This window comes from Battus philenor, unplaced genomic scaffold (assembly GCF_028537555.1).
Source record: "Battus philenor isolate CCGP_79_NKW_IND1 unplaced genomic scaffold, ilBatPhil1.0.hap1 SCAF_9, whole genome shotgun sequence".
NCBI classification, from domain to species: domain Eukaryota; kingdom Metazoa; phylum Arthropoda; class Insecta; order Lepidoptera; family Papilionidae; genus Battus; species Battus philenor.
Genome location: NW_027181759.1, coordinates 6,819,897 through 6,844,992, shown reverse-complemented (window position 1 = coordinate 6,844,992; position 25,096 = coordinate 6,819,897). Strand labels below are relative to the sequence as shown.

The following is a 25,096-nucleotide window of genomic DNA, read 5'->3' as shown; positions in this document are numbered from 1 at the left end:
ATGGCATGTAAATCTAATCAAACATCAAAACAAATTTACCAAATACTTTTTTGGCGCTACAATATGACGATGGTGTGAAATTTAATGTTTAAACAGTCATGACGTTAGCGAAGACGTCACGCACCATATGACTCCGACTTGTGCCGCCAATTGTCTATAGGGAACAGGAAAAACAACCTATTCGCTTTACATGAGCCATCTGTCCCGTGTCTCCCCTATATCGTTTGGTCAAATTCAACCTAGTTATAATTTATCTAGAAAAATATTACGTTGAATTAAAACATGAATAAAATTATTTTAAAAAGTAACAAACTGTTTTATTTCTTTGCTTCTTTATTGTCATATGAAAGTACTGGGGAAGTATATTAACGTATTCTGCAATTTAGCATGTAAGCAAAAAGTATAATCGCAAAAGGTTTTACATGTATTTCTTTAACTCAAGAAAATACAGGAAGATAATAAATTTCCTAATACGACTTGCACGAGAATAGTAGCAGCTGCTATATTCTCTGAAAATCTTACAGAAACACAGGTTTATTTTTATTACTTATAGCAAAAAGATTTTTCCCAGGTACACCAAGGTACACTAGTAAGTAAAATATAATATTTACCCGCTAATTTATTCGTTGCTGGTGCATTTTACATTGAGCACTTTGCACGCTTTTAGAATGCATAAATATTTAATAACATTCGATTGCTTGTTCAAAGAGCTACGAGCGAAACAAAGAAAATAATAAAATACATGAATTTTAGAAAAACTAATGAATGAAAATTATACGAAATGTTTATAGTTTATAGTTTGTCACTTTCTTTGCATGGTTGATATTACAATGTATATGCCTAATATTGTTGAATTTCATTTAAAAAGACCAAATAAAATTTCTGGCCTTCTCATCTTAACAGATTGGTATTCCAAGACTGATAAGTTACTGCTAATAATACATATATATATATACATAAGGATACGTATTTACATATTTATATGCCAATACATTATATATTAGCCTTCTTATTGTAGTTTATGCCAAAATGGAACAGGATTTTTGAATAAAAATCATTTATTTATTACATTTAAAGAAGTCTTAAAACTAATATAATTGATTTTTTAAAATAAAAACATTAATATATTTTATACGTATTTGTACCTACAGTGCAAATCTATGAAGTCTGATGTGAAAACAAATTCATGAAGTCTAGGTGATTTTAAAATCATATTTTTCTAATCTTTGTTTATCATTTTTTTCAAGTACTTAATTAAAAACGAAAGAAATAATCTGTGAAAAAATGAAGGTTCTATTACTATTTTGACGGCGTCAATAGTAATATTTAATATAAATATTATAAAATTTATTCAAAATAATGTTGTAATAATGTTTATATTTAAGTAACTCTCACTGTAGTTCATTTAAATAAAAACTAAAATTTATTGTGCTCGCTTAAAATGTTCACTTGAAGTATCCGAAATGATAGCAATGACATTAAGACATTCAAAGTGAAATACATTTGACAACTCGCAACTGAAGCAGCTGGTGTTGTGTTTATGTTGTATCTGAAGTTTAACGAGAATATTTTGAATGAAAATAATATATAAAATTTGTTTTACATTTTCATACGTCGTGTAACAAGCTATAATTATTTTAAAATTAGCATCATTATTATACGTTTTGGCATGTTTAAAGCAAGTTAAAATAGAAAGTTAGTGACGCGTATGGGTAAGTGTTTTGTAACTGGTTTCAACTTAAAAAAAATTCTAATACGTTTTGCTATTGCAGTGTCCTTTTAATATAAATCATTATTGTATTCAAATTTTATGTTAGTATAAACTGAAGTAATTTTTAATTTTACTGACTTGTGCCTTCAAAGTTATTAAATAATTGATTTACGTGTTTTCAAACTTAAACGGAGTTAAATCCGATAACCAATAATTTCCACAATTTATTTAAACATGAAATAAAATACACTATTACCAATTTATAACAAAAAACTACAATAAGGATGTTTACGTCTGAAGACTTCTTCTTTACCATTGTTCTTGAAAATAGCAGTGCGAAACATTTTCTTGAATATTAAAGATTATTTTAAAACACACAAAAAAATTTATTGTGACCAGTATTGATATTTTATACCTTCTATTTGATCATAAGCTTGAAAACTTATAGTCCTGGGTACTGACTATTCAATACAATGTTTTACTTTACATTTTCTGGCAGCTATGTTAAATTACTCACTGAAATTATCTCTGGGATGAAATCCATGACCATAGGTTAAAAGTCACATTCATTAACTAATAGGTTACTGCTCCAGTCACAGTATAGACATGTATAAAGAATAAAATGCTATTAAGAACAACTTTATCCTTGTCTCTTGACATTTTTAATGCACAAATTTCTAATATTTTGATTAAAGTATAAAAAAATGCATTAGTGATATTACAAGGATCAAAGAATCATATTTTATCTAGTCTGATTGATCGCCTGTTCTCATTCATGCATACCTTACAAAATGGCACAGAAACTATACAAGACAAATGTTGGTTTAAAACTTTATAAATTCTTTATTTAAAAATTATTTTATGAACTCAGGGGATGAAATGAGTATTTTATTTTATAGTAGTATAAAAATGCCTTTAATAAATACTTTGTGTTTTGATATATGTTAAAGTAAAAATAATAGTAAAATAAAAATAATAAATAAATCATTAATAGAATAATATAAATGCGCCTTGCAGTAACCATCTATCGGCTGACATGATGATGGTGATTATGATATTATGGTGAGAAATTCATGTGCCATTAATGAAATACTACATGTTTTGTTCTAGATTTAAAAAGCTTACTTTTAAATTAACTTATTAAAAGGAACTTTGAACAGAGTCTACAAAGGCACAAGTAGAAAAAATTCAATCAAGAATTTATCTTCCTTGTACATATAGTAGGTATAGTATAGGTATAGTTCACATCTTAGTATTGTTTTGACTTTAGGAATAATATGCATTAAAATATGCTATATTTCTCTATATAGTGTCTCGGATCATAGTTTTTTGGTATAGGCTAAACCTAATGTTTTTTTTTATTAGCAGATGTAGCTCAAGTTCTCTCATGAAAACCATCTGTATTGGGAAATGGTGACAATATATATTTATAAACAATTAGTTAGTTAAACATATTTTAGTAGATTATTTCTACTCTCTACCTAATGGGTATCTCTTATGGTACTAGCAATTTTTGTATTTAGTAAAAGTCAATTTTTATACTTTAATTTTTATTTTTTTTAACAGTTTATTTCATATTTTAGTTAGTAAAGAATACTTTTTGTTACTACCTAATAGAATCTGTAATTTTAGTGAATAAAGATAAATTAGATACATGCAAACTCTCCCATAAATCTAAGTCAAGCTACGAAAAAGGTGATATGGAAGGAAAATAATTATAAACAATATATACCATGTTAAAATTCATTAGAAACATTGAATTTTGGAGTTTGAGAACATGGTTTGACAAATTGCGCTAATTTTATAAAAAATTCGGCCATTCCAGTTTATTATTTTATGTCATTAGGCATAAAATTGAAAGGTATAAATTTGTATACATAATCATGTAAAGAATATAACATAGTGCATAAAATTAATCTATCATGTTATTCATTTTTGAATAACAATAATATGAAAATTATATAACATTAATGTTTTTGATAAATTTGCTAGGATTTGTTTTATTTGTGGTAACATATAGGAAACCCTGAAATAAACTCTGAAGTAACGTATTATAATACTTTTGTAATATTTTTTACTTTTTCCTTTGTATTTAACGTTAATGTGTTGTCTTATGACCTATTAGAGATACATAACAAGGTGTATAATACATAAGTGCAATAATATTAAAAATATATGACAGGGTTGTTTTAAATTAATTTACTGGGTTTTGCCAATACCTGCCCTGTCGCTAATTTTCGGTACCTAACGATGATTTATGGGGCTCCCCGAATAAAAAACGTTACTATTGTAATATTTAACACTGAGTTCTATATTAAACTTTAATGTTTTGTTCATAATGTTTATTACGGCATACAGATCGTGACACTTTAGCATCTTTTGTCAATGTGCTGAATAACAATTACTAGGCAATGAACCAGAGTAATTCTCGACATGAATCTGAGCGAACGCTGTTATGTTAATGCATATTTTGTTTTTATAATATTGATTTTTTTTTTGACGTCGCTTATACTGTAACTAATGGTTCATACTTTTAAGGTGAGTTAAAAATTCCCACAATTATATTGTTCAGTGACATTTATTTTTATTTTTTTTAGCCCCGTTTCATTATCATCATAAATCAGCTTTGATAGTTTAACAACTTCGAATATGATTTATATACCAATTATCGAATTTTTGACTCAGTCAATCTATTATTTAGGAATTCCTTTTTCATATTGCCAAAAGTTAGTGTTTGTTTATTATAAAAAGCACTGTTTAAAACTTTCGTTATATTGCCATCGAGACGACAAAATACACCTGTTCTTGCGAGAGTAATTACTTAACATATAATTTAGTTTTTTTGTAATTTAAATAGCTAATTTTCATAAGGCGACGGCAATAGCATCGTATAACACGTTTCCCTCATATAACACGGGGATTTCCCGCGTTAGAATTCTGTACCCTGTGATTTAAAATTTTGTATTCAAAATGTCCCTACTTTGATTTTAATTTATTTAATTACATTACATAGTTTTTACATAACATCTGATTTAAATAATCTTTAATGTAAAATTTTAGACGTGAATCATTTATACATTATGTTATAAACGGGGAGTCAAGAGCGTACACCGTGTTTTCCTATAACGCGGAAATAATCTATACTGTGTTACAGAAGGATTACTGTATAGTATTTAAATTTGGACATGGAGCAGGATGTCAAAAACGATAATGTAAAACATAATTTAAACTTGCAGATAAACTGGCTTTTAACATAATTTAAAAGTATAATGGGGTAATAACTGAAATAATAAAAACATTTAATTATGTTTACATCACCGAATTATATTATTATATTAAGAACTAAAAAGTATTTAATGAGAATAGCATGGTACTTTGTAGTTCAGAATATTGTGCATGAAGCCATACATAAATTCAAATCATTTATTTCGGTACGTTAAGTTAGAATAATCCTTGAATTATATTAATAATACTTGAAAAGAATATATTATAACTTAAGTTAGATTTTTATTATTGTCATCATCATTTCAACCTTAGGATGTCGTCCACTGCTGGAAACAAACTCTACCAATAACATCATATGTATGCGTCCTGCATACAGCTGTCGGTCACCTTGTCACTCCTTCAACATTCTACGTTGCTCTTGCTGGTCCGTGAATTTCACTCCAAAACTTTAAGGCCCCAGCGGCCAGGAGTTCGGCGCATGCGCCTGGCCAATGCCACTTAAACTTACCAATGTGCTGGACGTTTTGATTACTTTTATTCGTCTATCGATGTTCTCATTCCTAACTCGGTCTCGTAAAAATGTCGAGTATAATCCTCTTCATGGCTCAAGCTACTGTGGATTTGCCAATAATTCGACCGAAGTGATAAACCAATATTTAATTAATTCTTATTATAGAGTTTTTGATTACACACAAGTATAGTAAAAACTACACGTACGGTAGATAAAAAGGCGAATAAAATTATACGAATCCAATAGAACACTGTTAATCAATAGTATTTAGTACCACAGTAATAGTCTTTCAAAGTTTCACTAAGGATGTTTTTCATCCGTAGTGAAACTTTGTGAAACTATACAAACATATCACAATAGTCGCAACGTATCTGAAACAATAGAGATAATCTGATAATAGCAACCAATGGATCAGTCCTTTAAGGCGCCCGCGGAATGATAGAAGCCTAGTGACAGACCAGGCTTCTCTCTGGGATCTTTGCTCTCAACACTAACATAGACCATCAGCAAAAGACCTAAGAGCTTGGCGGCCGCTCAATCGATTCAAATATCCTTTATAAAAGGCCCGAGCCGAAGCTCCAAGGAAAATGCTAGAGCCTTTTTTATTCTCTTTCCCCTATCTTAGGGAGGGATAGGGTCGTTTGGTACCTTATTAATTTTTTTCACTGTCCTTTTCATTTTCATTCTCTACTATCATTATTCACATAATCTATCGTTTTATTCTTTCTTTCCACAATTTATTCTATCTTTCGCTTTCGTTCTAATTCTTATTCATACATCGCCTTCTTATTTCTCTATTTTACAATATTGTTTACATTTTTTCAAATTTTTATTACAGTTTTATGCTTACTCTATTACACTGTTTTACTTGTTTATTTTTGTAACATGTTTAACTATTACTTCACAAAAACTGAGAAACGATTCCCTACTTTTGGCATCTTCTAACATAGAAGCGATGTTTCCTTCATTTATTTTTACGCCCAACTGGCATTCGTAGTCGACCCGAAGTCCACCGAATGCGGAACAGTGGGCTACCAGGTGGAACACGGTCTGGTCCACGCCCAGTTCACAGAAGCACGAGGGGTCCTCCTTGAGTTTAAACCGGTGAAGGTACTCGGAGAACCCACCGTGCCCTGTGAAGAGCTGGACCAAAACCGCGTCCACCTCGATACTGCGGAGCACGCAATAGGCTGAGACGGCATCCGTGACTAGAGCGTTGGCCTTTCTTTAAGCTAGAGCTAGGCTCTAGCTTTCGAAAGAGGTTTAATCCTATGTGTTCTGCTCCCTTATATACAATGAAACTGTTAATGCCATTGGGCAAAGAGCGTTAATCCGTGAAAATAGATTAAGCTATGTTGCGTAAAAACTTACTATTTTAAGGTCAAACAAACCGTAACATTGGCAGTGAAGAATTTTCCCATGAAAAGAGGCCAATACTTTATTGATAACTGGTGTTAACGTTTAAAGGTCTGTATTGAAACTAATGAATTTAATTTTGAATCACTCTCATAAATATATTATTTATTTGTATAATTTAATAAATAATTAATGTAAAATCTAAAAATAAATTTCAACTTTATAATTTATTGTTTCTGGTATTTATGGCTAGATTAAGTATATAGTACAACTATAGTGTAATAACAATAAATTTGTGTAAATGAAAAAAACTGGACGTAACTAATGACATTTGTATATATTTACATTAATATGAACGGTAAATTGTGCAAAGTAGTAAGCGTTTTGCTACGACAAGGGAAATAAACTGTGGTAAGACCAGTTTTATTATTAATCATTTAAAGATGTCAGACACCAATACTTCTTACGTCTGGGTTAACATTCCTTTGCAAGGTAGAAGACACATATCTTGTTACTACAAGTTCGTTCATTCAATTAATATATGTAACCAACCAGTTTCAGCTTGTTTTTATTCAAATTTGGTATTAAATGTACAATAAAAACGTCGTCTTTATTTATTCATGTTCCTTATAGAAGTGTTTTAGTTTTATTGTTTTTAAAATTTGGATATAGAACTACTCATGACACGTACAAAAGCATTTAAATAGGCTTTTATAAAATGAATCACGAGCAACTTGACAGACGTATCTGATTAGAAAAACATTTTTTTTTATAAGGAACTCCATGAAGGAAATGATACGTCTAATTATATTTCTTTTATAAGCAGTGGTGGCCCTGCAGTTGAGAACTGAAACTTGCGATCGTAGGTCGTGGGTTCGATTTCTGGGATACACTCTTAAAGAAAATTCAAACGTTGTGCATTAATTATAAAAGGTAAGAGAAAGGGCAGCATCGTCTTCTGCGTACCATAATACCACACTGCGATCGCCAACCCGCCTGCACCGTTTCAATTACGGTACATCCCTTCATAAATATCCTATGGCTTTAACGACACCACATTTTATGTAATATCTATATATCTATGTAATATTAAAGTCTTAATTTCTGAATGGAAAATGTTTAGAACTCCATAGCTATACGGTCCTCACTCAAGGATTTCTCACACCAGATAAGGTGAGCGTATATTGTGAAAGAGTTTCGTAACGGTAATATTTAACTATTACGAAGGATAGCAAATACTTGCAATCAAACGAGCTATTGTCCCCTACTATTTGTACATTTCAAACAACTTCGTGTATATATCGAAATTGTAATGATTTTTGTTTTGAAATGATTATCACTTCACTAAAGTCATACTTCAGATATTACCAATCTAATATTCCTTAGTATGTTTGCGGTCTAGCGAATCCTCATACACTTGATTAGTTACTTATATACGAGAAATTCAATTACCTCAGTATAGGCAGCTACTGGCGCCATTTCTGTAGTACAGACGTTATCTGGAATGCCTAACCAGTCTACATAATCCGTAAAGCGTAGCTGGTTATGTAAATATTAAGGTAATGTGCTTGAGTGATATTTTATCCGAAAATAACACGTATAAAAAATAGGTTACGCTGTAAATAAGTAATAAAAAAGTTTATAAGTTCTCTTTTACAGTTTAATCGACATGTCATAATAAAATCCGTTTAAGAATTTTGATTTATCATAGACATATTTTTTATTTTATGTTTACTCGAGCCGGTAAACGCGGCGTAAGTAGGTCCACTATTTATTTTTTTTGTGACCTCCGTTATTGGAGGCCTCTCGTACCCCTATTTATGGTGGGACAGGGACTTTATTTGCAATTTAATTTTTCACATGATTTTTATTTTCTCTCTCTTCATATTTTACTTTCTCTTTCGGTCTATTATCTATCTTTCATGCTATATTTCTACTTTCTTACCCTTTTGCTCTGTTCATCTATCATTCTTTCCTCTTTTCTTATTACATTTTTTCATCTTACATTTTTATTTTACATTTTTACTTATTTTCTATAATACATTATATATCACATTTGAGTTTTATTTTATCACATTTTATAACATTTCTTATTGTATATTTGGATTTTTTTGTATAACGTTTTTAACTATTTTCTTGCAACAAGCGAGGAATTCTTTCCTAGTTTCTTTTTCGCCTATCAGGGAGGCTATTGTCTCCTCCCTGATTTCAACGCCAGACCGGCACTCGAAGCCGTGCCGGAGTCCCCCGAATGCGGGACACCGGGCCACAAGGTGAATCACGGTCTGGTCCACGCCCGGTTCACAGAAGCACGAGGGGTCCTCCTTGAGCTTGAACCTATGGAGGTACTCAGAGAACCCCCCGTGCCCCGTGAAGAGCTGGGCCGAGACCGCGTCCACCTCGATACTGCGGAGCACGCGGTAGGCTGAAATAAATGGTCCAAAGGTCCCCTATTAGATGGACCAACGACACATTTGAAATCACAGAAAATCGCTGTATGCGGGCAGCGATAGATGTCATCGTGGCGATCTTTGGGGGAAGTCTATGTCTAGTAATGGGTATCTATCGGCTGATATGATTAATAAAGTTTAATTATCCTTTGCATGTACCAACGCACGGAAATATTATACTAAATTATAGCAATTACATTTTAATAGGTGTGTGTTTTAATCCTTTAGATGAGTATTATATTTGTTTCATGCTTTGTTAACGAAGTACAAGTCCACAATCTGTTTAAATATCCACTCAATTGTTATTTTAAATAATCTATCAGTATGTAGTCACGCTTTGTTAGATCGGTATATTTTTTGTAGTATAAAACATATGCTCTTCCTGAAGCAAGAGTGAGTCCTAGATAGCAAATATACAAGCGCACAAACATAGCTTTCTTTACCATTAACAAAAATGCCCTTATTTTTGTAACATCTAGTTTATTTATGACTTTATTATCGATAATTATGGTTTAACGAATAAATATTTTTATGACAACGTTACATCGTGTACAAACTTAATTTTCGCTGCGTCACTTTTATGACTACGGTATCTGCAACGAAATAACATAATGCATACGAATTTCGTCAGCCGTTCACTGTTTTACGAGCTCCCGAATACAATTTATATACATAACTCCCAATTTTCCCGAAGGAGTTCGATGAAAGCACTACGAAAAATTCGAAGAAAATCTATCGCAACTTTATGATATCCAATGTATTGTATTGCTTTTCGATCGCTTATTTATTGCTCTATTCAAGATTCGTCATGGAATTGCCTTGAAATATTCCGTGAAATACCAATCCAGCGCTTTGAAAGTCACCAAAAATTATGCATATGTAACAACGAACGTCTTTTTCGATTTCGTTTAATAAAAGGTCTGTTCGACACCTATTGGATTTTCGACCTCTTTTGAAATTAATTTTCTTGTTCATTCAAGATCGGCTCCCGCTGGCGCCGATAGCCTTGACGGATCGTGGCTCGGACGGGTCGAATTGATGAGCGGAGTACGTGCTACGCCCTCCGACACTTTCGTGATGAATCGGTGACTTGTAATCGGTCCACTAACACGGGCAACGTAATTTGTTCGGTAATAAGGAGAAAGAAATGCGACCCTTGCAAGATGTGCACCATCATCGATTCTGAAGAGACACGCTTCGCGATATGACTAAGCGAAAATATTTTTTCGTGAAATCCGTCTGATCTTATTCGATTTAACGTTTTACACTTTACTAGATTTTGAAATCGTCATATTCTATTATAAATTATATTGAAGTACTTTTTCATAATTTTTATTCTGTTTCGAATGTAATATATTTTTATTACCTTTTTCCTTCTTTCTCTCTATTTTTCAATCGTCATGTTTTATTATAAAGTAAATTGAAGAATTGTCACTCACCCACTTTAATTTGTATTTTATGTCGAATGTAATAACTTTTTTAATTGCCTTTGTCTTTCTATTTCTATCTCTCTCTCTCTCTCTTTCTTTGCCTCTGTTTTTCAGTCGTCATCTTTTATTATAAATTAAGTTGAATAACTTTTCTGTATTTTGTTTCGAATGTCATATATTTTTATTATCTTTGTCTTTCTGTCGCTCTCTCTCACTTTTCACTGTATTTTTCTTATTCTTCCGTGTAGTTAAGTTATAATACCCTTACGCATAGCCACGTGCAAGTGGGTTTCTAATGTAAATAAAAATGTACGTCAAACTTCGTTTGATAAAGTAGATGTCAAGGCTTCGATAGATTCGAAAGACGTAGCTAATGGAATTCACAAAGAGATAAACTAGGGCGGCGTATGCCAAGAAAGTGAGATAAATTAATTAGGATAAGAGCAGGCGGAAAGGAAAATAATAAGTTTTCTTACACAAAAGATAACAATAGAGAGGTTTTAATTCGATATAAAATATTAAACATTATTGTCATTTGTCATTAAAAACATTCACAGTTATTTTTCATTATATTTTTATTTTAAATATTAATCCGTCAACAGATCATTTAAAGAAGGGAAAGCGGAGAGGCAATAGACATCTTGCGGGGCTGTACTGATGATGATCTAGAGATTTCTTTAATTTCGTTAAATGCTAAAGGGTCTTAAAATAAACTTTAAGCCTGTAATATAGACAAACCGATACGACATTTGACCTTTGCTTATTATAATTTGTAACAGTATTAAATTATCTTTGACAGCCAATATTTTGCGATGACTTGGTACGTATGGCATTTTTATTAATAATTACATGAAATGTGTTATATCCTTAGGTGTTTTTGCTATGGTTGTCGAAATGTTAATATAACACATATGTCGAGTTTTCTTTATTGATTAACTCCAACTAATTTCGGTATTGATCTGTTAGCCTTGGCATTTACAGATTCCATAGTCTTGTGGAGGCAAAGCTCATTGGGAGCTTATTCTAAACCTTGTTTACGTGACTTAACTCAGTGCTTCTTACCGGAATGGACTCTGACTTAACGAAACATAAAAATACCCACTTTAAACGATAGCGCATAACAATAAATTACTAGCGCCATCTATTGGCGTCGACCAAATTTAATACCTTTGTCTCGAAGTAATTTTATAAAATTTGACGTATCGCACAACTTTGTCGACAGAATGATCGAGAAATTGCGTGTTAAGTAAAATAGATTATCATCACGGGACTGAAAACACTTTGTTTATGTCAAAATATAGTTTTATGGCGGGTATAGCTTCATTTTTACCTCATTTTATTTATCTTATTCTGCAATGATTTTAAAAAATAACACGATTATTTTGCGTTCATTTTTAATGTTTATTGAAACTTACTAAATCTGTAAAAGGATCCGGAGATCCTACGTAATATCTTTGAATTAGAATAGCAAACGCGAATCGAGCGACAGCTCAATCCGAGGACTTATCAGGTGACCTAGACCCTCCTAGACCCAATCACTATGCCTATAACCTAAGCTATTCGGAATCTTAGTAATTTCTAAATCAGCAGAAATAACTAATAGAATAGTTCCGAATACAATATATATAGTCAACGACAAATTTTATGTAACGCAGTATTATATGGGCCTTGGTCGTATTTTGAAAGAAAACCCTTCGTTGTAATCAGCGCTAAAGACAACACCGGGCTGGTTTTAACGAGTTGGTGTCACAAATAACCTTGTTATATCAGACTGCAAGCAGGAAGAATATAAGGCAGGAGTATCTTTGTTCTTAAAATGTCCACGACGACAAATTATAGATGTTGCCTTCGGACCACACAACCTTATAAAGTACCTCTATAAACAAGAAATAACAACATGAATACATCCGGCCTTCCTTTTTCGAATAAAAGATTCCGTGCAGAATTGCATTTGCGCTCGTCCGAGTGTGACCAAATAATAGCTCTCAAACTATAATTCCATTATCCAAGGTTATCTTCATTGCGGAACATTAGATAATTAGCATAATGCAAGCTATTTGACAAAGATATACATATGTCAATCAATAAGTACAATCTGATCGTACGACGGCCTTCCACAAAGTAGATAGACAACCTTGTTAAAGTAATTGGAAGATTCTGAATGCAGTCCGCCTGTATCTGGTCTTATTGTAAATATGTTGAGACGACCTATGTACAGCTATGGACGTCCTAGGACTAAAGTAATGATGTGAGTAGTCTGATACAATGTATGGGATCACGTTGAATACGGGTAGAATTAAATTTTAAACAGCTTATAAAAATTTCAAGACGTTCTGGGCGTTGGTTTAAATGCTACAATAGTTTTAGTGTCCCCAATTTGGTAATTTCCAAGACAAATTATAGAAAAGAATTTTGTTTACTGATAGGGAATAATGCCGTTGGAACCAAGCAGAGGCTTGATAAAATTTACCTGTTTTACATGTCAAGACGTTAATCTTTTCAATTCACTAATTTTGCATTTTAATCAGAGTCCTAAAGCATCTTAATTTGGACTACAAAAATCTAGTTTAATCTATAATATGAGAACTACAAACTGAGAAAAAAGATTGGTAATGAAAATATAATAACTGTATACAGGCGATATGTATATATGCATTTATATAACCTTAAGGATAACAGTGATGTAAAAGTTAACACTAAATTTTTAAATCCAGAAGACAGTTATAAAAATAAACTTTTTATAAATGTCATCTAGATTTAAAAATTTATATTTCCTGTTGGCAAATTTTGTTCGTCTATATAACAATACACGCTGGTGTGATCTTTAAATTATAATGTAACAAATTTAAGAACTTTATTAAACAGTTACTTTTAAAAACACCCTATTAAAGTGTAAAGGATGTTTAAATAATAATAAAGGTTAAGAATGTTCTACTGTGCTAAATATTATGTAACATATATTTAACAAAAAAAAACTCGTCTGTGTTTCTTGTAGGCATATGACCAGTGCACATTTTCACGTTCAGTTTTGAGTTGAAGGGAGACATAATTAGGTACCTCAATCTGATTCTAATTTCTGTCAAATGGATTCTTATGACATACACAAATGGACACTGTAAAGAATCTTTTGTAGATAATAATCTAAACAAATGATTATTTGGCGCAGAAAGATGTCCTGAAAGTGGCTAGTGTGACCTTGCTAGATATCGGTTAAAATCGTTTATGCTTACGAAAGATTAAGATAATAACTGCAATGGCGAATTATCTACAGATATGATATTTATAATCGCGTAAAAAAAGTCTAAGTCATCACTATTCATAACAATTCGTCTCTAAGGTAACAAGAACTTATTTATCTTATTTTAATGGTAGATATAAATATTAACCTTGAGCAGTGCTAGCCCACTGGTAGAAGAATAAAACTTGCGATCGTAGGTGCACCTAAACAAGTTTCTAGAGGACGGGCAGCAGTCTCCTCTGCGTACCGTAATACCCCACTGTAATCGCCCAATCGCCTGCCAAGCGTGGCGATTATCGTATATCCCCCTCTAAAATATCTTTGGAAAGGCCTACTCCTTGCAGTATTCCTTATTCTTTGAGGCCTATACCTATTCCTTGAGGCCCAACCTCTGTCGTCTGAAACGACGATTGATTTGTTAACATAATTCCATGACTAACCCTAAAAATATAATGTATTGTAATGACATTACTGTGAAGAAGATATAATATATTTATTGCCACTTGTTCTGAAATCGCTTATACGGTATTATTACGCTTAGTTTGTTTTGTAAATTGATGTTTAAAAATTTATTCAATTACAACAATAACCATAAACTTAAATGCATAGAATAAAACATGATTGAATAATTAAAAATAAATATTCTTGAAGTACAGACGCTCAATGATGTAAGAATCATAAATAATTGAAATAATAATGCCAATCCAAACGATTACCTAGTCCATCTGACCGCGAAAACATTAATGTACATTTTACACAAAGATTTTGTGAGAGTACATTACTTGACCTTCACAATCACAACAGAGCCGCAATACCACCTGTTAATACGAGAAGCGACACTGGAAGTTTTAAATACTAAAATGTTTAATCTCGTGTCATTTAAAATTGTCAATCTATGGGACATTGATCCTATTCTTTCTATACCTGCCATTGTAATTCAGTTATTTATTTAGCTAGTTGTTCTGTTAAAAGAGGAATAGTATGACCACGTTTGAACTCGACAAACCAGTTGGAAATAATAATACTAGATGGAGCCTCATCACCAAAAAGATAACTAATATTTATAATGAGTGAAAGTCTAAAAAATCAAACAACAAAGTTTTAAACCTGTTCAGTAGAGACGTTATTTTTAAGTTGTCGCCAATTTATGAAAATAAATGACAGAATTATGTATATTAAAAATTAATAATTAAGAGTACTATTTTCTAAATAAAAATAAAACAACTTTAAACAGGTCAGTTCTATTAACTTTCAGTTTCATCTACGTACAATGAAATCTGATATCAAATTGGCGACAACTGATTTGTTCTCTGTGAAATTCCACTTCAAATCATTTCGAAATAACAACTTCCTTTTGTTAATGGAAGACGATTTCCTATAGGACTCTGAAATAATTGAATTTCTTAAATCGATATTTTATCGATATTTATATATATAATATATTTATATTTATATAATATATTTATATTTAACAATTATAACTGTATCGACAATTTTATTTTTATTTTATTTAATAAGGCTTGCCAACAAAATTACGTACAAACACAAACACTTTATTAATGATTGTCAACAAAATTACCAATATTGTATACTAACAAAAGGCAATTTACATGTGCGTGGTTAGCAAGAAAATTTTTTTTAAAAATAGAATTTTTAAAAATAAAAATCAGATTAACAATAATACTTGTTAATTATTAATCTTTAATTGGCTGTTTATTTATTATTAATTACTTATTTCAGAGAATAACAACGTAGTAACACGTAATATCCTTACAGCTGAATAAGCACGGCTTAATCGAATGATATTAAAATGTTACTTTTACTCTTGTACCATGTGTACATTTAGTCTGACTCCAAATTTAAACACAATAGTTAACTTTATTAACATGTATTGTTCATTTATCTGTCTTAGCAGTCGTGTAACGAGATCATCGATTATTGTGTCCCTTTTGTGTGCGTGAATTATTCTACGGGTCTTTGTTTTTCGACCGTCGTATTTAGCGTTAGAACGTTTATTAGGAAATTGGAAATGTGCGGCACAAAGGATCTCGAATTAAATCAACGATCCAATATCCCGGCAAGAGTGCTTTGTAGGCAACTGAGGGATGGTGGCAACCGAACGGGTACTAGTCTTACTTTTAATTTCTATTTATTTCGTATTATTCTTTATTGCTGTAATACAGTCAATTACGTAAATGTGTTACTGTTTGTCATGTGTGTTCTGGTTATTACATTATTGTTTTTTTTTTATTAAATATAATTAGAAATTCCTAGCGACAATAAAATGAATAGCAATACGTTATTAGTATTTTACATTTTCTAGAAAGGTACAAAATATATTTCGTTTGTATTAGCTCCTGCATTGTTTGCAGTGAATAAAATTCTTCAAACTCCCTCTTTCTGAAATGTCATATAACGTTTTGAAAGATATGGCTCGTACTTTGTTTTCAATTCCCCCGATTTCCGCAACAATTTTAAATAAGGTTATAGAAAACTTTATTGCATTGTGTTACGGAAATAGCATTGCAGCGTCTTCATATTTCTGTGTAATACGTAAGCAGCGTTATTCTTCTTTCGAGCACGACTATATTATCATATGTGTGTACTGTTGTGCAAGAAAGTGTATTGAACGTAAACACCATATATGGTTTTGTGCACGATGATACCTTTGATGAATAGTGTTATTAGTATAACCTATTTGTAAAGTCTATTTAAATTTATGCTAACAAATGTAATGAATTATCTCTTAAAATTTTAAACAGGTTTACAACAATAAATCATGTCGTCTCCGTCCAAACATCGGTTCAAGAAACAAACATGGTACAAACGACTAATGTACAAAAGGCTTCCAGTTGTTAAATGGTTACCGGGATACAATTCAGAGAAAGCTATTGCCGACTTGATTGCCGGCATCACAGTCGGTCTTACCGTGATACCGCAAGCTTTAGCATACGCCACTCTGGCCGGTCTACCACCCCAGGTATGTACAATTTCAATTTCAACTTTTACATCAATTGTAACTTTTAATTTCTGTTATATTTTCGTACATTTCAAGCAAAAGGTATATAATTGCGATGACATTTTAAAATTCTGCTGCATCAACATCAAAAAGATCATTTTTTTTATTTTTGATATGCCTGAATCCCGACGTATAAATTTTAAACGAGCGGTATACGAAAATTAAATTCCCGAGTGTAGAAAAAAATTTTGCTAGTTGAACCGTTTAAAAGGTGAACACTGAAAATTATCTTTTATTTTACGTCCCCGAAGCCGCGATCAAAAGTTTAAAAGCTTATTAAATAAATACTACATTTAAGGATTTATGCCTTAAATTTAGTATTTTAAGTACATTGTTAATTTATATATCAACTTTTTCTTGTTCATATTCAATAAAAATACGTACGTACGTACGAGTACCAACGCCCATTTCACCTCACATGTTTGTCGTATTTCAGATCCAATTTTGTATAATTTTTTTTTTTTATTGAAACTAGGCACATGTCCAAAATAATAACTTGATTATAACATAGGCGCCTATAGGTATTTGCTAGCTATGACGCTTAACGACAAACCGAGACGCATAGTTCGGATGGAATAAGTTTCCACAATAAGACGAAAGTTACCTCTTTGCATTATATTGTGGAAACTACAACCGTCGTTTCAGTCCAGAGACGCCCACTGCAAGGCATAGGCCGCTCTCAACTATCTATGGGGGACATACTATTATAGTCACGCTTGACAAGTAGATTGGCGATCGCAGTGTGATATTATGTTACACAGGAGACGCAAACGCTGTAATTCATGCACTAAAAGTAAATTACATAAAATTGTATCTGAGGAATCGAACCCGTGATCTATGATCGCAAGTCTCATCTCTCTGCCTGTGGGCTACCGCTGCTCGCAACTGGAGCAATCGTATCTTTTTCTTTGTGTATCATTATTCCTCCAAAATAAAATCTGTAAATCATTTGTAACTATCGCTATATGTGACAAATACGCTAGCCTTCTTTCGTTTTTGTTAATATTTATTCATGTATTTTCTTTATTTCCGCATTCCATTACTATAATAGGGCTTGCTGAATATGTTTTAATACCTTTACTTGCATTCGAAAAAATTACAATATAAAAAATTATATTAAAGGTCGAAATTATTGAAAAACTATCATATAATTATTTCTGTGAAAACAAATTCAAACCTTAATTCGTATTTTTTTTTCGATAACAAAATGTTAACGTGATTCAGATATTACTCGTACCGTTTCACTAGTGCAATTTAACTTCATGTGAATTAGTGCTTGTGTAATAAATATTTTTATTGCATAACACTATGTTAAATTTATTCATTGATGTTTTTATTTCGACTGTTCCGTACCGATAAGGACACGAAATTCTTGGGGCGCATTAATTTGAATAACAACCTCGTAAAATTTGCATGTTAGCACCCTATTATTCAATAAGCCATTGGCATCAAAAATAAAATGTCATGGGAATATTTTCGCTTCCTTTCCTTTTCCCCATGTTTGTGAGATTAATGTGTATTGTTCCTCTCTGTAAATTTCTTACTGAAGTTTGCGCCGGGGACTGCTGTTATTTGAAAGCAATTTTCGTAAGAACGATTTATATTCACTTCGCTTTTATTGTTTTATCTTTATTGGTTACCAACATTTTTATTAAAACTTTCTTATTATATTTATTTCCTCCTTAGCGAAATATATACAGGAAAGTCATTTGCTGTCAATTAAGGTATGGTATATTAACACCCTTTCTAAAAATTTCAGAAATAATAAGTAAACATTATGACAATATGGTAAGAATTAGAATTAGTTATCTCTTGCTGGAGACTTCGTACTGTAAGAAGATATTCGTCACATCGTCCAAAAGAAAGATTAAATTAATGTAACATAGTTCAGAGCGATCACTATAACCAATGGCCCTGTATAACGTAAACTAGTAATAGTTAAGAAACACTTTTCATCTAAATTTATTAAACAGGTCTAGTTCCAGAAAGTTCATTAAAATTAAAACAATAAATTTACTAAAGATTGAAATTGTTTTTTTTTTTCAGTATGGCCTGTATTCATCTTTCGTGGGTTGCTTCGTTTATACAATTTTCGGGTCTTGCAAAGATATCACTTTAGGCCCGACAGCTCTACTAGCCTTAATGACATACGAACAGATTCAAGGAAGGAATTTCGACTACGCAATATTGCTCTGTTTCCTAACAGGCGTGGTTCAACTGGTTATGGGAATATTGCATTTAGGTCGGTAACCAGCGTTCATTTTGATTCCTATAGCTATATTCCGTTGAACTCTGATATTGTCTTTTGCCTCCGTATATCAATTTTCAATTAAATTATCACAAAAGACGTAGATAAATCGACACAAATAAAGGATTTTATAAAGCAAAGTATCAAAAACATGTAGTAAATTCCCTGGAGCGATCCTATTTCGTATATATGTATATTAGGTTTAGTGGAAACGGCTACTAAATGTTATTAAACTACTTTTTTTTACTACTTTTTACTAATTACTTTTTTCTTCAGAATTAAAGATTGGGTATTAAATTATGTTGGTCAAATTTAAACTGAGTATAAAAAAATTTTTTTAGTACTTAAATCTTTTTTCTGACATCCTTTTTAGCTTTGAATGGCTCATCGTCTATACTTTACCAATTTAAGCGCAAGAAAGGAATGATACCGGACGCTTTAATGGACGATTTATCTTGTTTCTTACATTGTTACTATAACAAAAGGACTCGATTTGTACAATTCTGTTCATGACTTAACTTCCTTTTCCTCTTTCCACAATAATTATAAATTAACTCGTAATTCAGGATGTCACCAACACATATTGCTTTATTTCGTACTTTCAACCCATAGATGTCCACAGCAAGGCTTGGGTCTCAACCAAATATATCTCTGGAAACTTGTTTGTGAGCAGTGGTAATCTGAATAATGAATACGCGAAATGTAAATTATATAGGATTATATCCGGGAAATCGAACCCGCGACCGACGATCGCAATTATCAGTTCTCTGTCGCTGGGTTACACCAGTGTTGAATTATTTTGTTTTGCCTATTTTTTTCACAACTAGATTATGACTTTTGTTTAACCTTTTAAAATACTTCAACATCGCCCATCTTAATAACTTCACATTAAGTTATACCTACTGTAACAGATGTTTGATATTGTCATTTATTCGTAATCTTTTTAATACATATTTTATTATTGCAAAATCAATCGATTATATTTGATATGAAAAATAATTCACTGATAGCTATCTTTTATATTTTTTTATTTTAAATATTTGCTAATATGTTGTTGTGTTTATTATATTTCGTATTTCATGAACATTGACTTGCGGCTTAAATAAAACGCGTTTAAGTTATTAAAAGTTAGCTATTATAGGTCCAATCTTTACTACGTACCGTTGTATATTACAAGTATTGTGTCGCTCACCGAATCTTAAATGTCAATTTTACTATATATTCAATTTGATTATAATCGAAGAACGAATAGAGTGTAGAAATAGCAGACACGTCGCGCATACTGAAAAGATAAATGAAAATTTTCAAGCGTCTGAAATGTAAACATTATAGTTTTTGCGCGAGACGTCAAACAATTATTTCCTTTTTGCATTTCCTAGAGTAAAAAGCTTCACAAGCTTTTGAGCTTCGTGTGATGCTTTTACAAACAAACACACAAAAGTTTCAAACAATAAGCTCGGCGTCCGTTATATAAAAATTTTGAGCGTTATTTTGAAAATTTGCAAATGATAATAACAGCTTGATTCACTATTAAATTACTGCTTTTAAATTTCGCCATCTTAGCATCGTATTTAATAATATACATATATATAAGTTCGTTTTTAGTGACGCATTTAAATTTCATGTTACCTAAATGTTGTTATAAATAATGAAATAAATAACGCAGCATATGCAACTATTTGTCGATTTTTTCCGACTCGGTTTCGCAAAGAGGAGTAATAAAATTTGAGAGCATACATTTTAACGAGATAGGGTGCTTACCCTCCAAATGTACAAACGTCCGACGCAAAGTGGTCGGTTGTAGGTGAACAGGGAGAACAGGGCTAATGATAATGATAATTTATCACGAAACTAACAGAGTTGGAAATTTGCTCATAAAAATTATCAAATACTTCCTAGTACTATTCAGTTAATCATTTTCTTTAGTAATAAAAGTGATTTTCTCTATAACAAGGTAAATCAGTTCCGTGTTACAGAAAAACGCGTTCTCTAATCATATTCCCACTACGCGTTATTGTGACCCTATATAACGTGTGCTCGTTAAAAATGAATCTCGCTATAAACGACATAAGCGTTTTATTAAAATTAAATAACATAAAAATAAAATAAAAAATTGTATGAGTATAAAACAGTTTGTGCAGAACTATGCGAAATTGATTATGAACTGTACAAATCACTAAATTTCACAGTAAATACATATGTGTGAAATCACCGCGTTATAGGAGGAGGACGCACTTGAGAGACGTAAAATCGCGTGAACGTGCCGTATTATACGAGGGATTATTACAATTGATATTTTTTATATTCAGAGTGATTGATTATAGTTGTAAAAGCGTTAAAGGAGTAACATATTATAATAAATGCAAAATTGAGTATCTACTAATGAGTTAGTACTCCAATCAGTATTTTAAATTTCTGAAGTGTTGAGGTACTACGTATTACATTATCCAAATTGATAAACAGAATGAAAAGCAAGTTTGTTCTAAAATATTATATTTAAAATTTAATTTTTCTCTGAACAGGTGTTTTAATTGACTTCATTTCTGTACCCGTTACCGTCGGGTTTACATCGGCAACGTCTGTTATCATTGCTGTCTCTCAATTTAAGGGACTTCTTGGTCTTCAGTTCAAATCACATGGGTTTATTGATACCCTAAAAAAAGTAAGTAAAAAGTCTCTAAAATATTTTTGTTACTAAACACAGGCAAACTTCTAAATGCTTTATTTTAAACTAATAACATTATATAAATTTATCCTTTATTGATTAATTGTTAAAATCAAAGAGACTTAAGTTGTTTTTAATTCCTACGCCTAAAATCTTTTCCATAGATCAGAAGAAACCATTACATGCGGTTCATTTGTTTATTGATTCTTTACAGTTTTATTTCCTGGTTTCAGTGTATACTAGAATTTAAGTAAAATGAGATTTCTAATTTTGGTTTTATTGGGTATTCCAACGCATTATTTGCTTATATTACTTATACGTTCTTATGTGCATCTTATATGTAAATAAATGTGTTTGTGGGTTGGGTGTATACATGTTTTTATAACCTATCGTAACTTTAATAGTGAAATTGGCCAGGATACACTCTTCTGCCGTTAGGGTCTTTGGTTAATTTTTGTTCATTGCAAAGTTTATTTATTAATTTATTCTGATGGTAGATTTCTAAAACAAGCCAATCACTTATGACAATACGTAATCTATTGGGGTAATTGATCTATAATTTAAACAACTATCACTTTAAAATTCTAGGCTAAGCGTACGGCTAATATAGAAACATAATCCTAATATGCTATAAACTTTTTGTTTTACTTACACATAAACTTTGTAATAAAACGGTAATTTTTAAAGCCAACAAAACGAGGATGCTTGCTTTACTATTATGTATAAATAACGTACTGATATTAGCCTTGTGATGCTCGTACACAAAAGCCTCCCCTGAGGGAATTATATATGTGTGTTAAAATATTTCGATCGTTTACAGGTAATTATGAATATACCAAACGCGAGACTGGCGGACACTGCTTTAGGAATCTCGTGTATAATTATTCTTCTTGTAATGCGGGTGAGTTCCAATTAATTATGCTAATTTCTATTTACCTTACACATTCTGTTCATCAACATTATTCAACATTGATTTACTCCATTCGTACTAGTAAACAGGAGACATTAAATATCAAATTAAAGGACTGTTTGGAATTTCCAATTCATAATGTGTATCTTACACTGTGTAAAAAAAGTAGTTCTTTTTCTTTATGTTCTGATATTGGTTGTCGTAAATAAATATTTGGATATTTTTGTCTAAACTTTTATCATCTTCATCACATTCAGAGGTCGCGCCGTCCTGCGACCGAGATATGCACTCGATTCACCGGACAAGGCGACGACCTTATGACAGGCATCATATAAAACATTTTACAGCCGCTTAACGACATAGCAATCGATAATGTAGAGTTTTTTTTTCAAACACTCTTTTTCTTTCTAATACGTTTCCCCATCTTTGGGACACGGATAAATTTTACAATTCTTTTTTTTTCAAAAGGCTTCCTATTTTGACTCTTTTGCTCTCATCCTTCACATTTTCATATGTATGTATGTAGCGGCCCAAGCAGAAACAAACACTAAAGTTTCGTTACCTCAAAGGGGATTTAAGATAAGCGCCCTCAGCGTCAAGCTGCCTCGCAATCGCAGAATCATTAAATGCTGCTTAGACAGCAATTCAAATTCAAATCAGGTCAAAAAATGATCATTTCTGTCACAACACATCCATCGCGGTCACTGTGCATACGTCTTTCCCATAGTTTTCCAATAGGACTGGTACGAAGCAGCCCCTGCATTCTACATCTTCCATCTACTGGTATATAAAATTATTCATGACTAAAGAGGTGGTTAATTAACGATTACAAAGTAGTTACAAAAAAATTGTAAAAACAAATAACAAATGCAAATACAGCCAGGAGGCACAATAATATTTTTTTAAGTACTTTAAATTTCAAATACAATTTATCTATCCAAGAGGATTACATGCGCTATATATTGTTACCTTAACATAATAGAAGACTTTTGGATATTGAGTTTTGCACAACATAGACGATCCCTTGTTATTCCGCAGAATGTCATTTTTCACCTCTAGAAGACACAAAAAATACAAATTTATTTTAAGTTCAATGTCACCGCACATGTTACAAAAACAAATATATTTACTCTATTTAGAATCTGAGTTTTATGGATATTTTTCAATAATCGAATTTAAGCTTTTAAAATGAAATCATCGACGACGAACGTTTCAGCCCATAGACGCCCATTGCAATACATAGAGCTCTCCCAAAGATATCCTATTCTCTGGAAAAAAGTTTGTGAGCAGTGGACATTTAATAAAATTGATGCACAAAATGTAAATTATATAAAACTATGTTCCAAAAATTGAACTTGCAACCTTCGATCGCAAGTCTTGGTTCTCTACTGCTATGCTACCACTGCTCCACAAATTGAAATGAAATAATCTAATTAATTTAAAAAAGTCAACTTCTCATTGCAGAATTAAACTTTTTCAATTCAACTTGAACTATTCGTATTCTTGTATGTATTATAATGTCTAGTATAACTTTATATAATTTTTCAATTTTCTTGTGATTGTTTTTATTCTAATAATGTAAGACAATAACGAGTGTTGGTAATTTAGTAGATAAAAAATATAATTATTATATCTTTATCACTGGTACCATATGCAGGCACACTTATAAATATTACAAGTGTATACATTTTGACATCGTTACATGGCAGTTTCTGAACTAAAGTATTGAAAAATATATCTACTTAATATACCTCGAATGGGTAAGATTCCCACATGACTTTCGAAGCGCGATGTCATTGGCCCATTTGAATACCCGCATTAGGTAGACCAAAGGATTCTACTGTCAGTAGGGTAATCAATCATCTGAAATAGCTTTATCCTGCATTAAAACGATTTACTTATAAAATTCGATGAAAACTATTACTAATATTATTTTTAATATTTCGAGATTACATGTTACGATGTTTTTAATAGAGCTTATGTCGACAGCATGGTAATGTAATTGTTTACCACAACAATAGTTTATTGTTAAAGTACTTAATCAAATATTGTTCAATAATTACATAATAAAGCTATAAAGTATACAAATCTTTGCAACAAAAAGGAAGAGCTTCAGCCATAGGACGTCCACAGCTGGACATAGGGGGTTCAACCCCCTGGGTTTAATACTGTTCCGCATGAAAGCGGTTTGCACCCAGCGTCTTCAGGCAAAACTGCAAACTAAATTTATTTGCAAATTTTATTATCAAGAAAAATAAAATTATTAGAAATAAGAACAACTTATCTTCCGACGTAGTGATTAATAAAAGTTATCAATATCTTTATTATTAAAC

General features: G+C 31.6%; 1 protein-coding gene across 1 annotated transcript in view; it reads left to right on the top strand.

The window, feature by feature from the left end:
• The first annotated feature begins 1,532 nt into the window (after nucleotides 1–1,532).
• LOC137932048 (sodium-independent sulfate anion transporter-like) overlaps nucleotides 1,533–25,096 on the top strand; it is a 36,363-nt gene continuing 12,799 nt past the window's right edge. Inside the window, exons 1-5 of the mRNA XM_068775606.1 lie at nucleotides 1,533–1,712; nucleotides 16,684–16,901; nucleotides 18,987–19,182; nucleotides 21,711–21,850; nucleotides 22,674–22,754. Coding sequence (XP_068631707.1) covers nucleotides 16,701–16,901; nucleotides 18,987–19,182; nucleotides 21,711–21,850; nucleotides 22,674–22,754 — 618 coding nt within the window. The 5' untranslated portion in view covers nucleotides 1,533–1,712; nucleotides 16,684–16,700. The remainder of the gene's footprint in view (nucleotides 1,713–16,683; nucleotides 16,902–18,986; nucleotides 19,183–21,710; nucleotides 21,851–22,673; nucleotides 22,755–25,096) is intronic.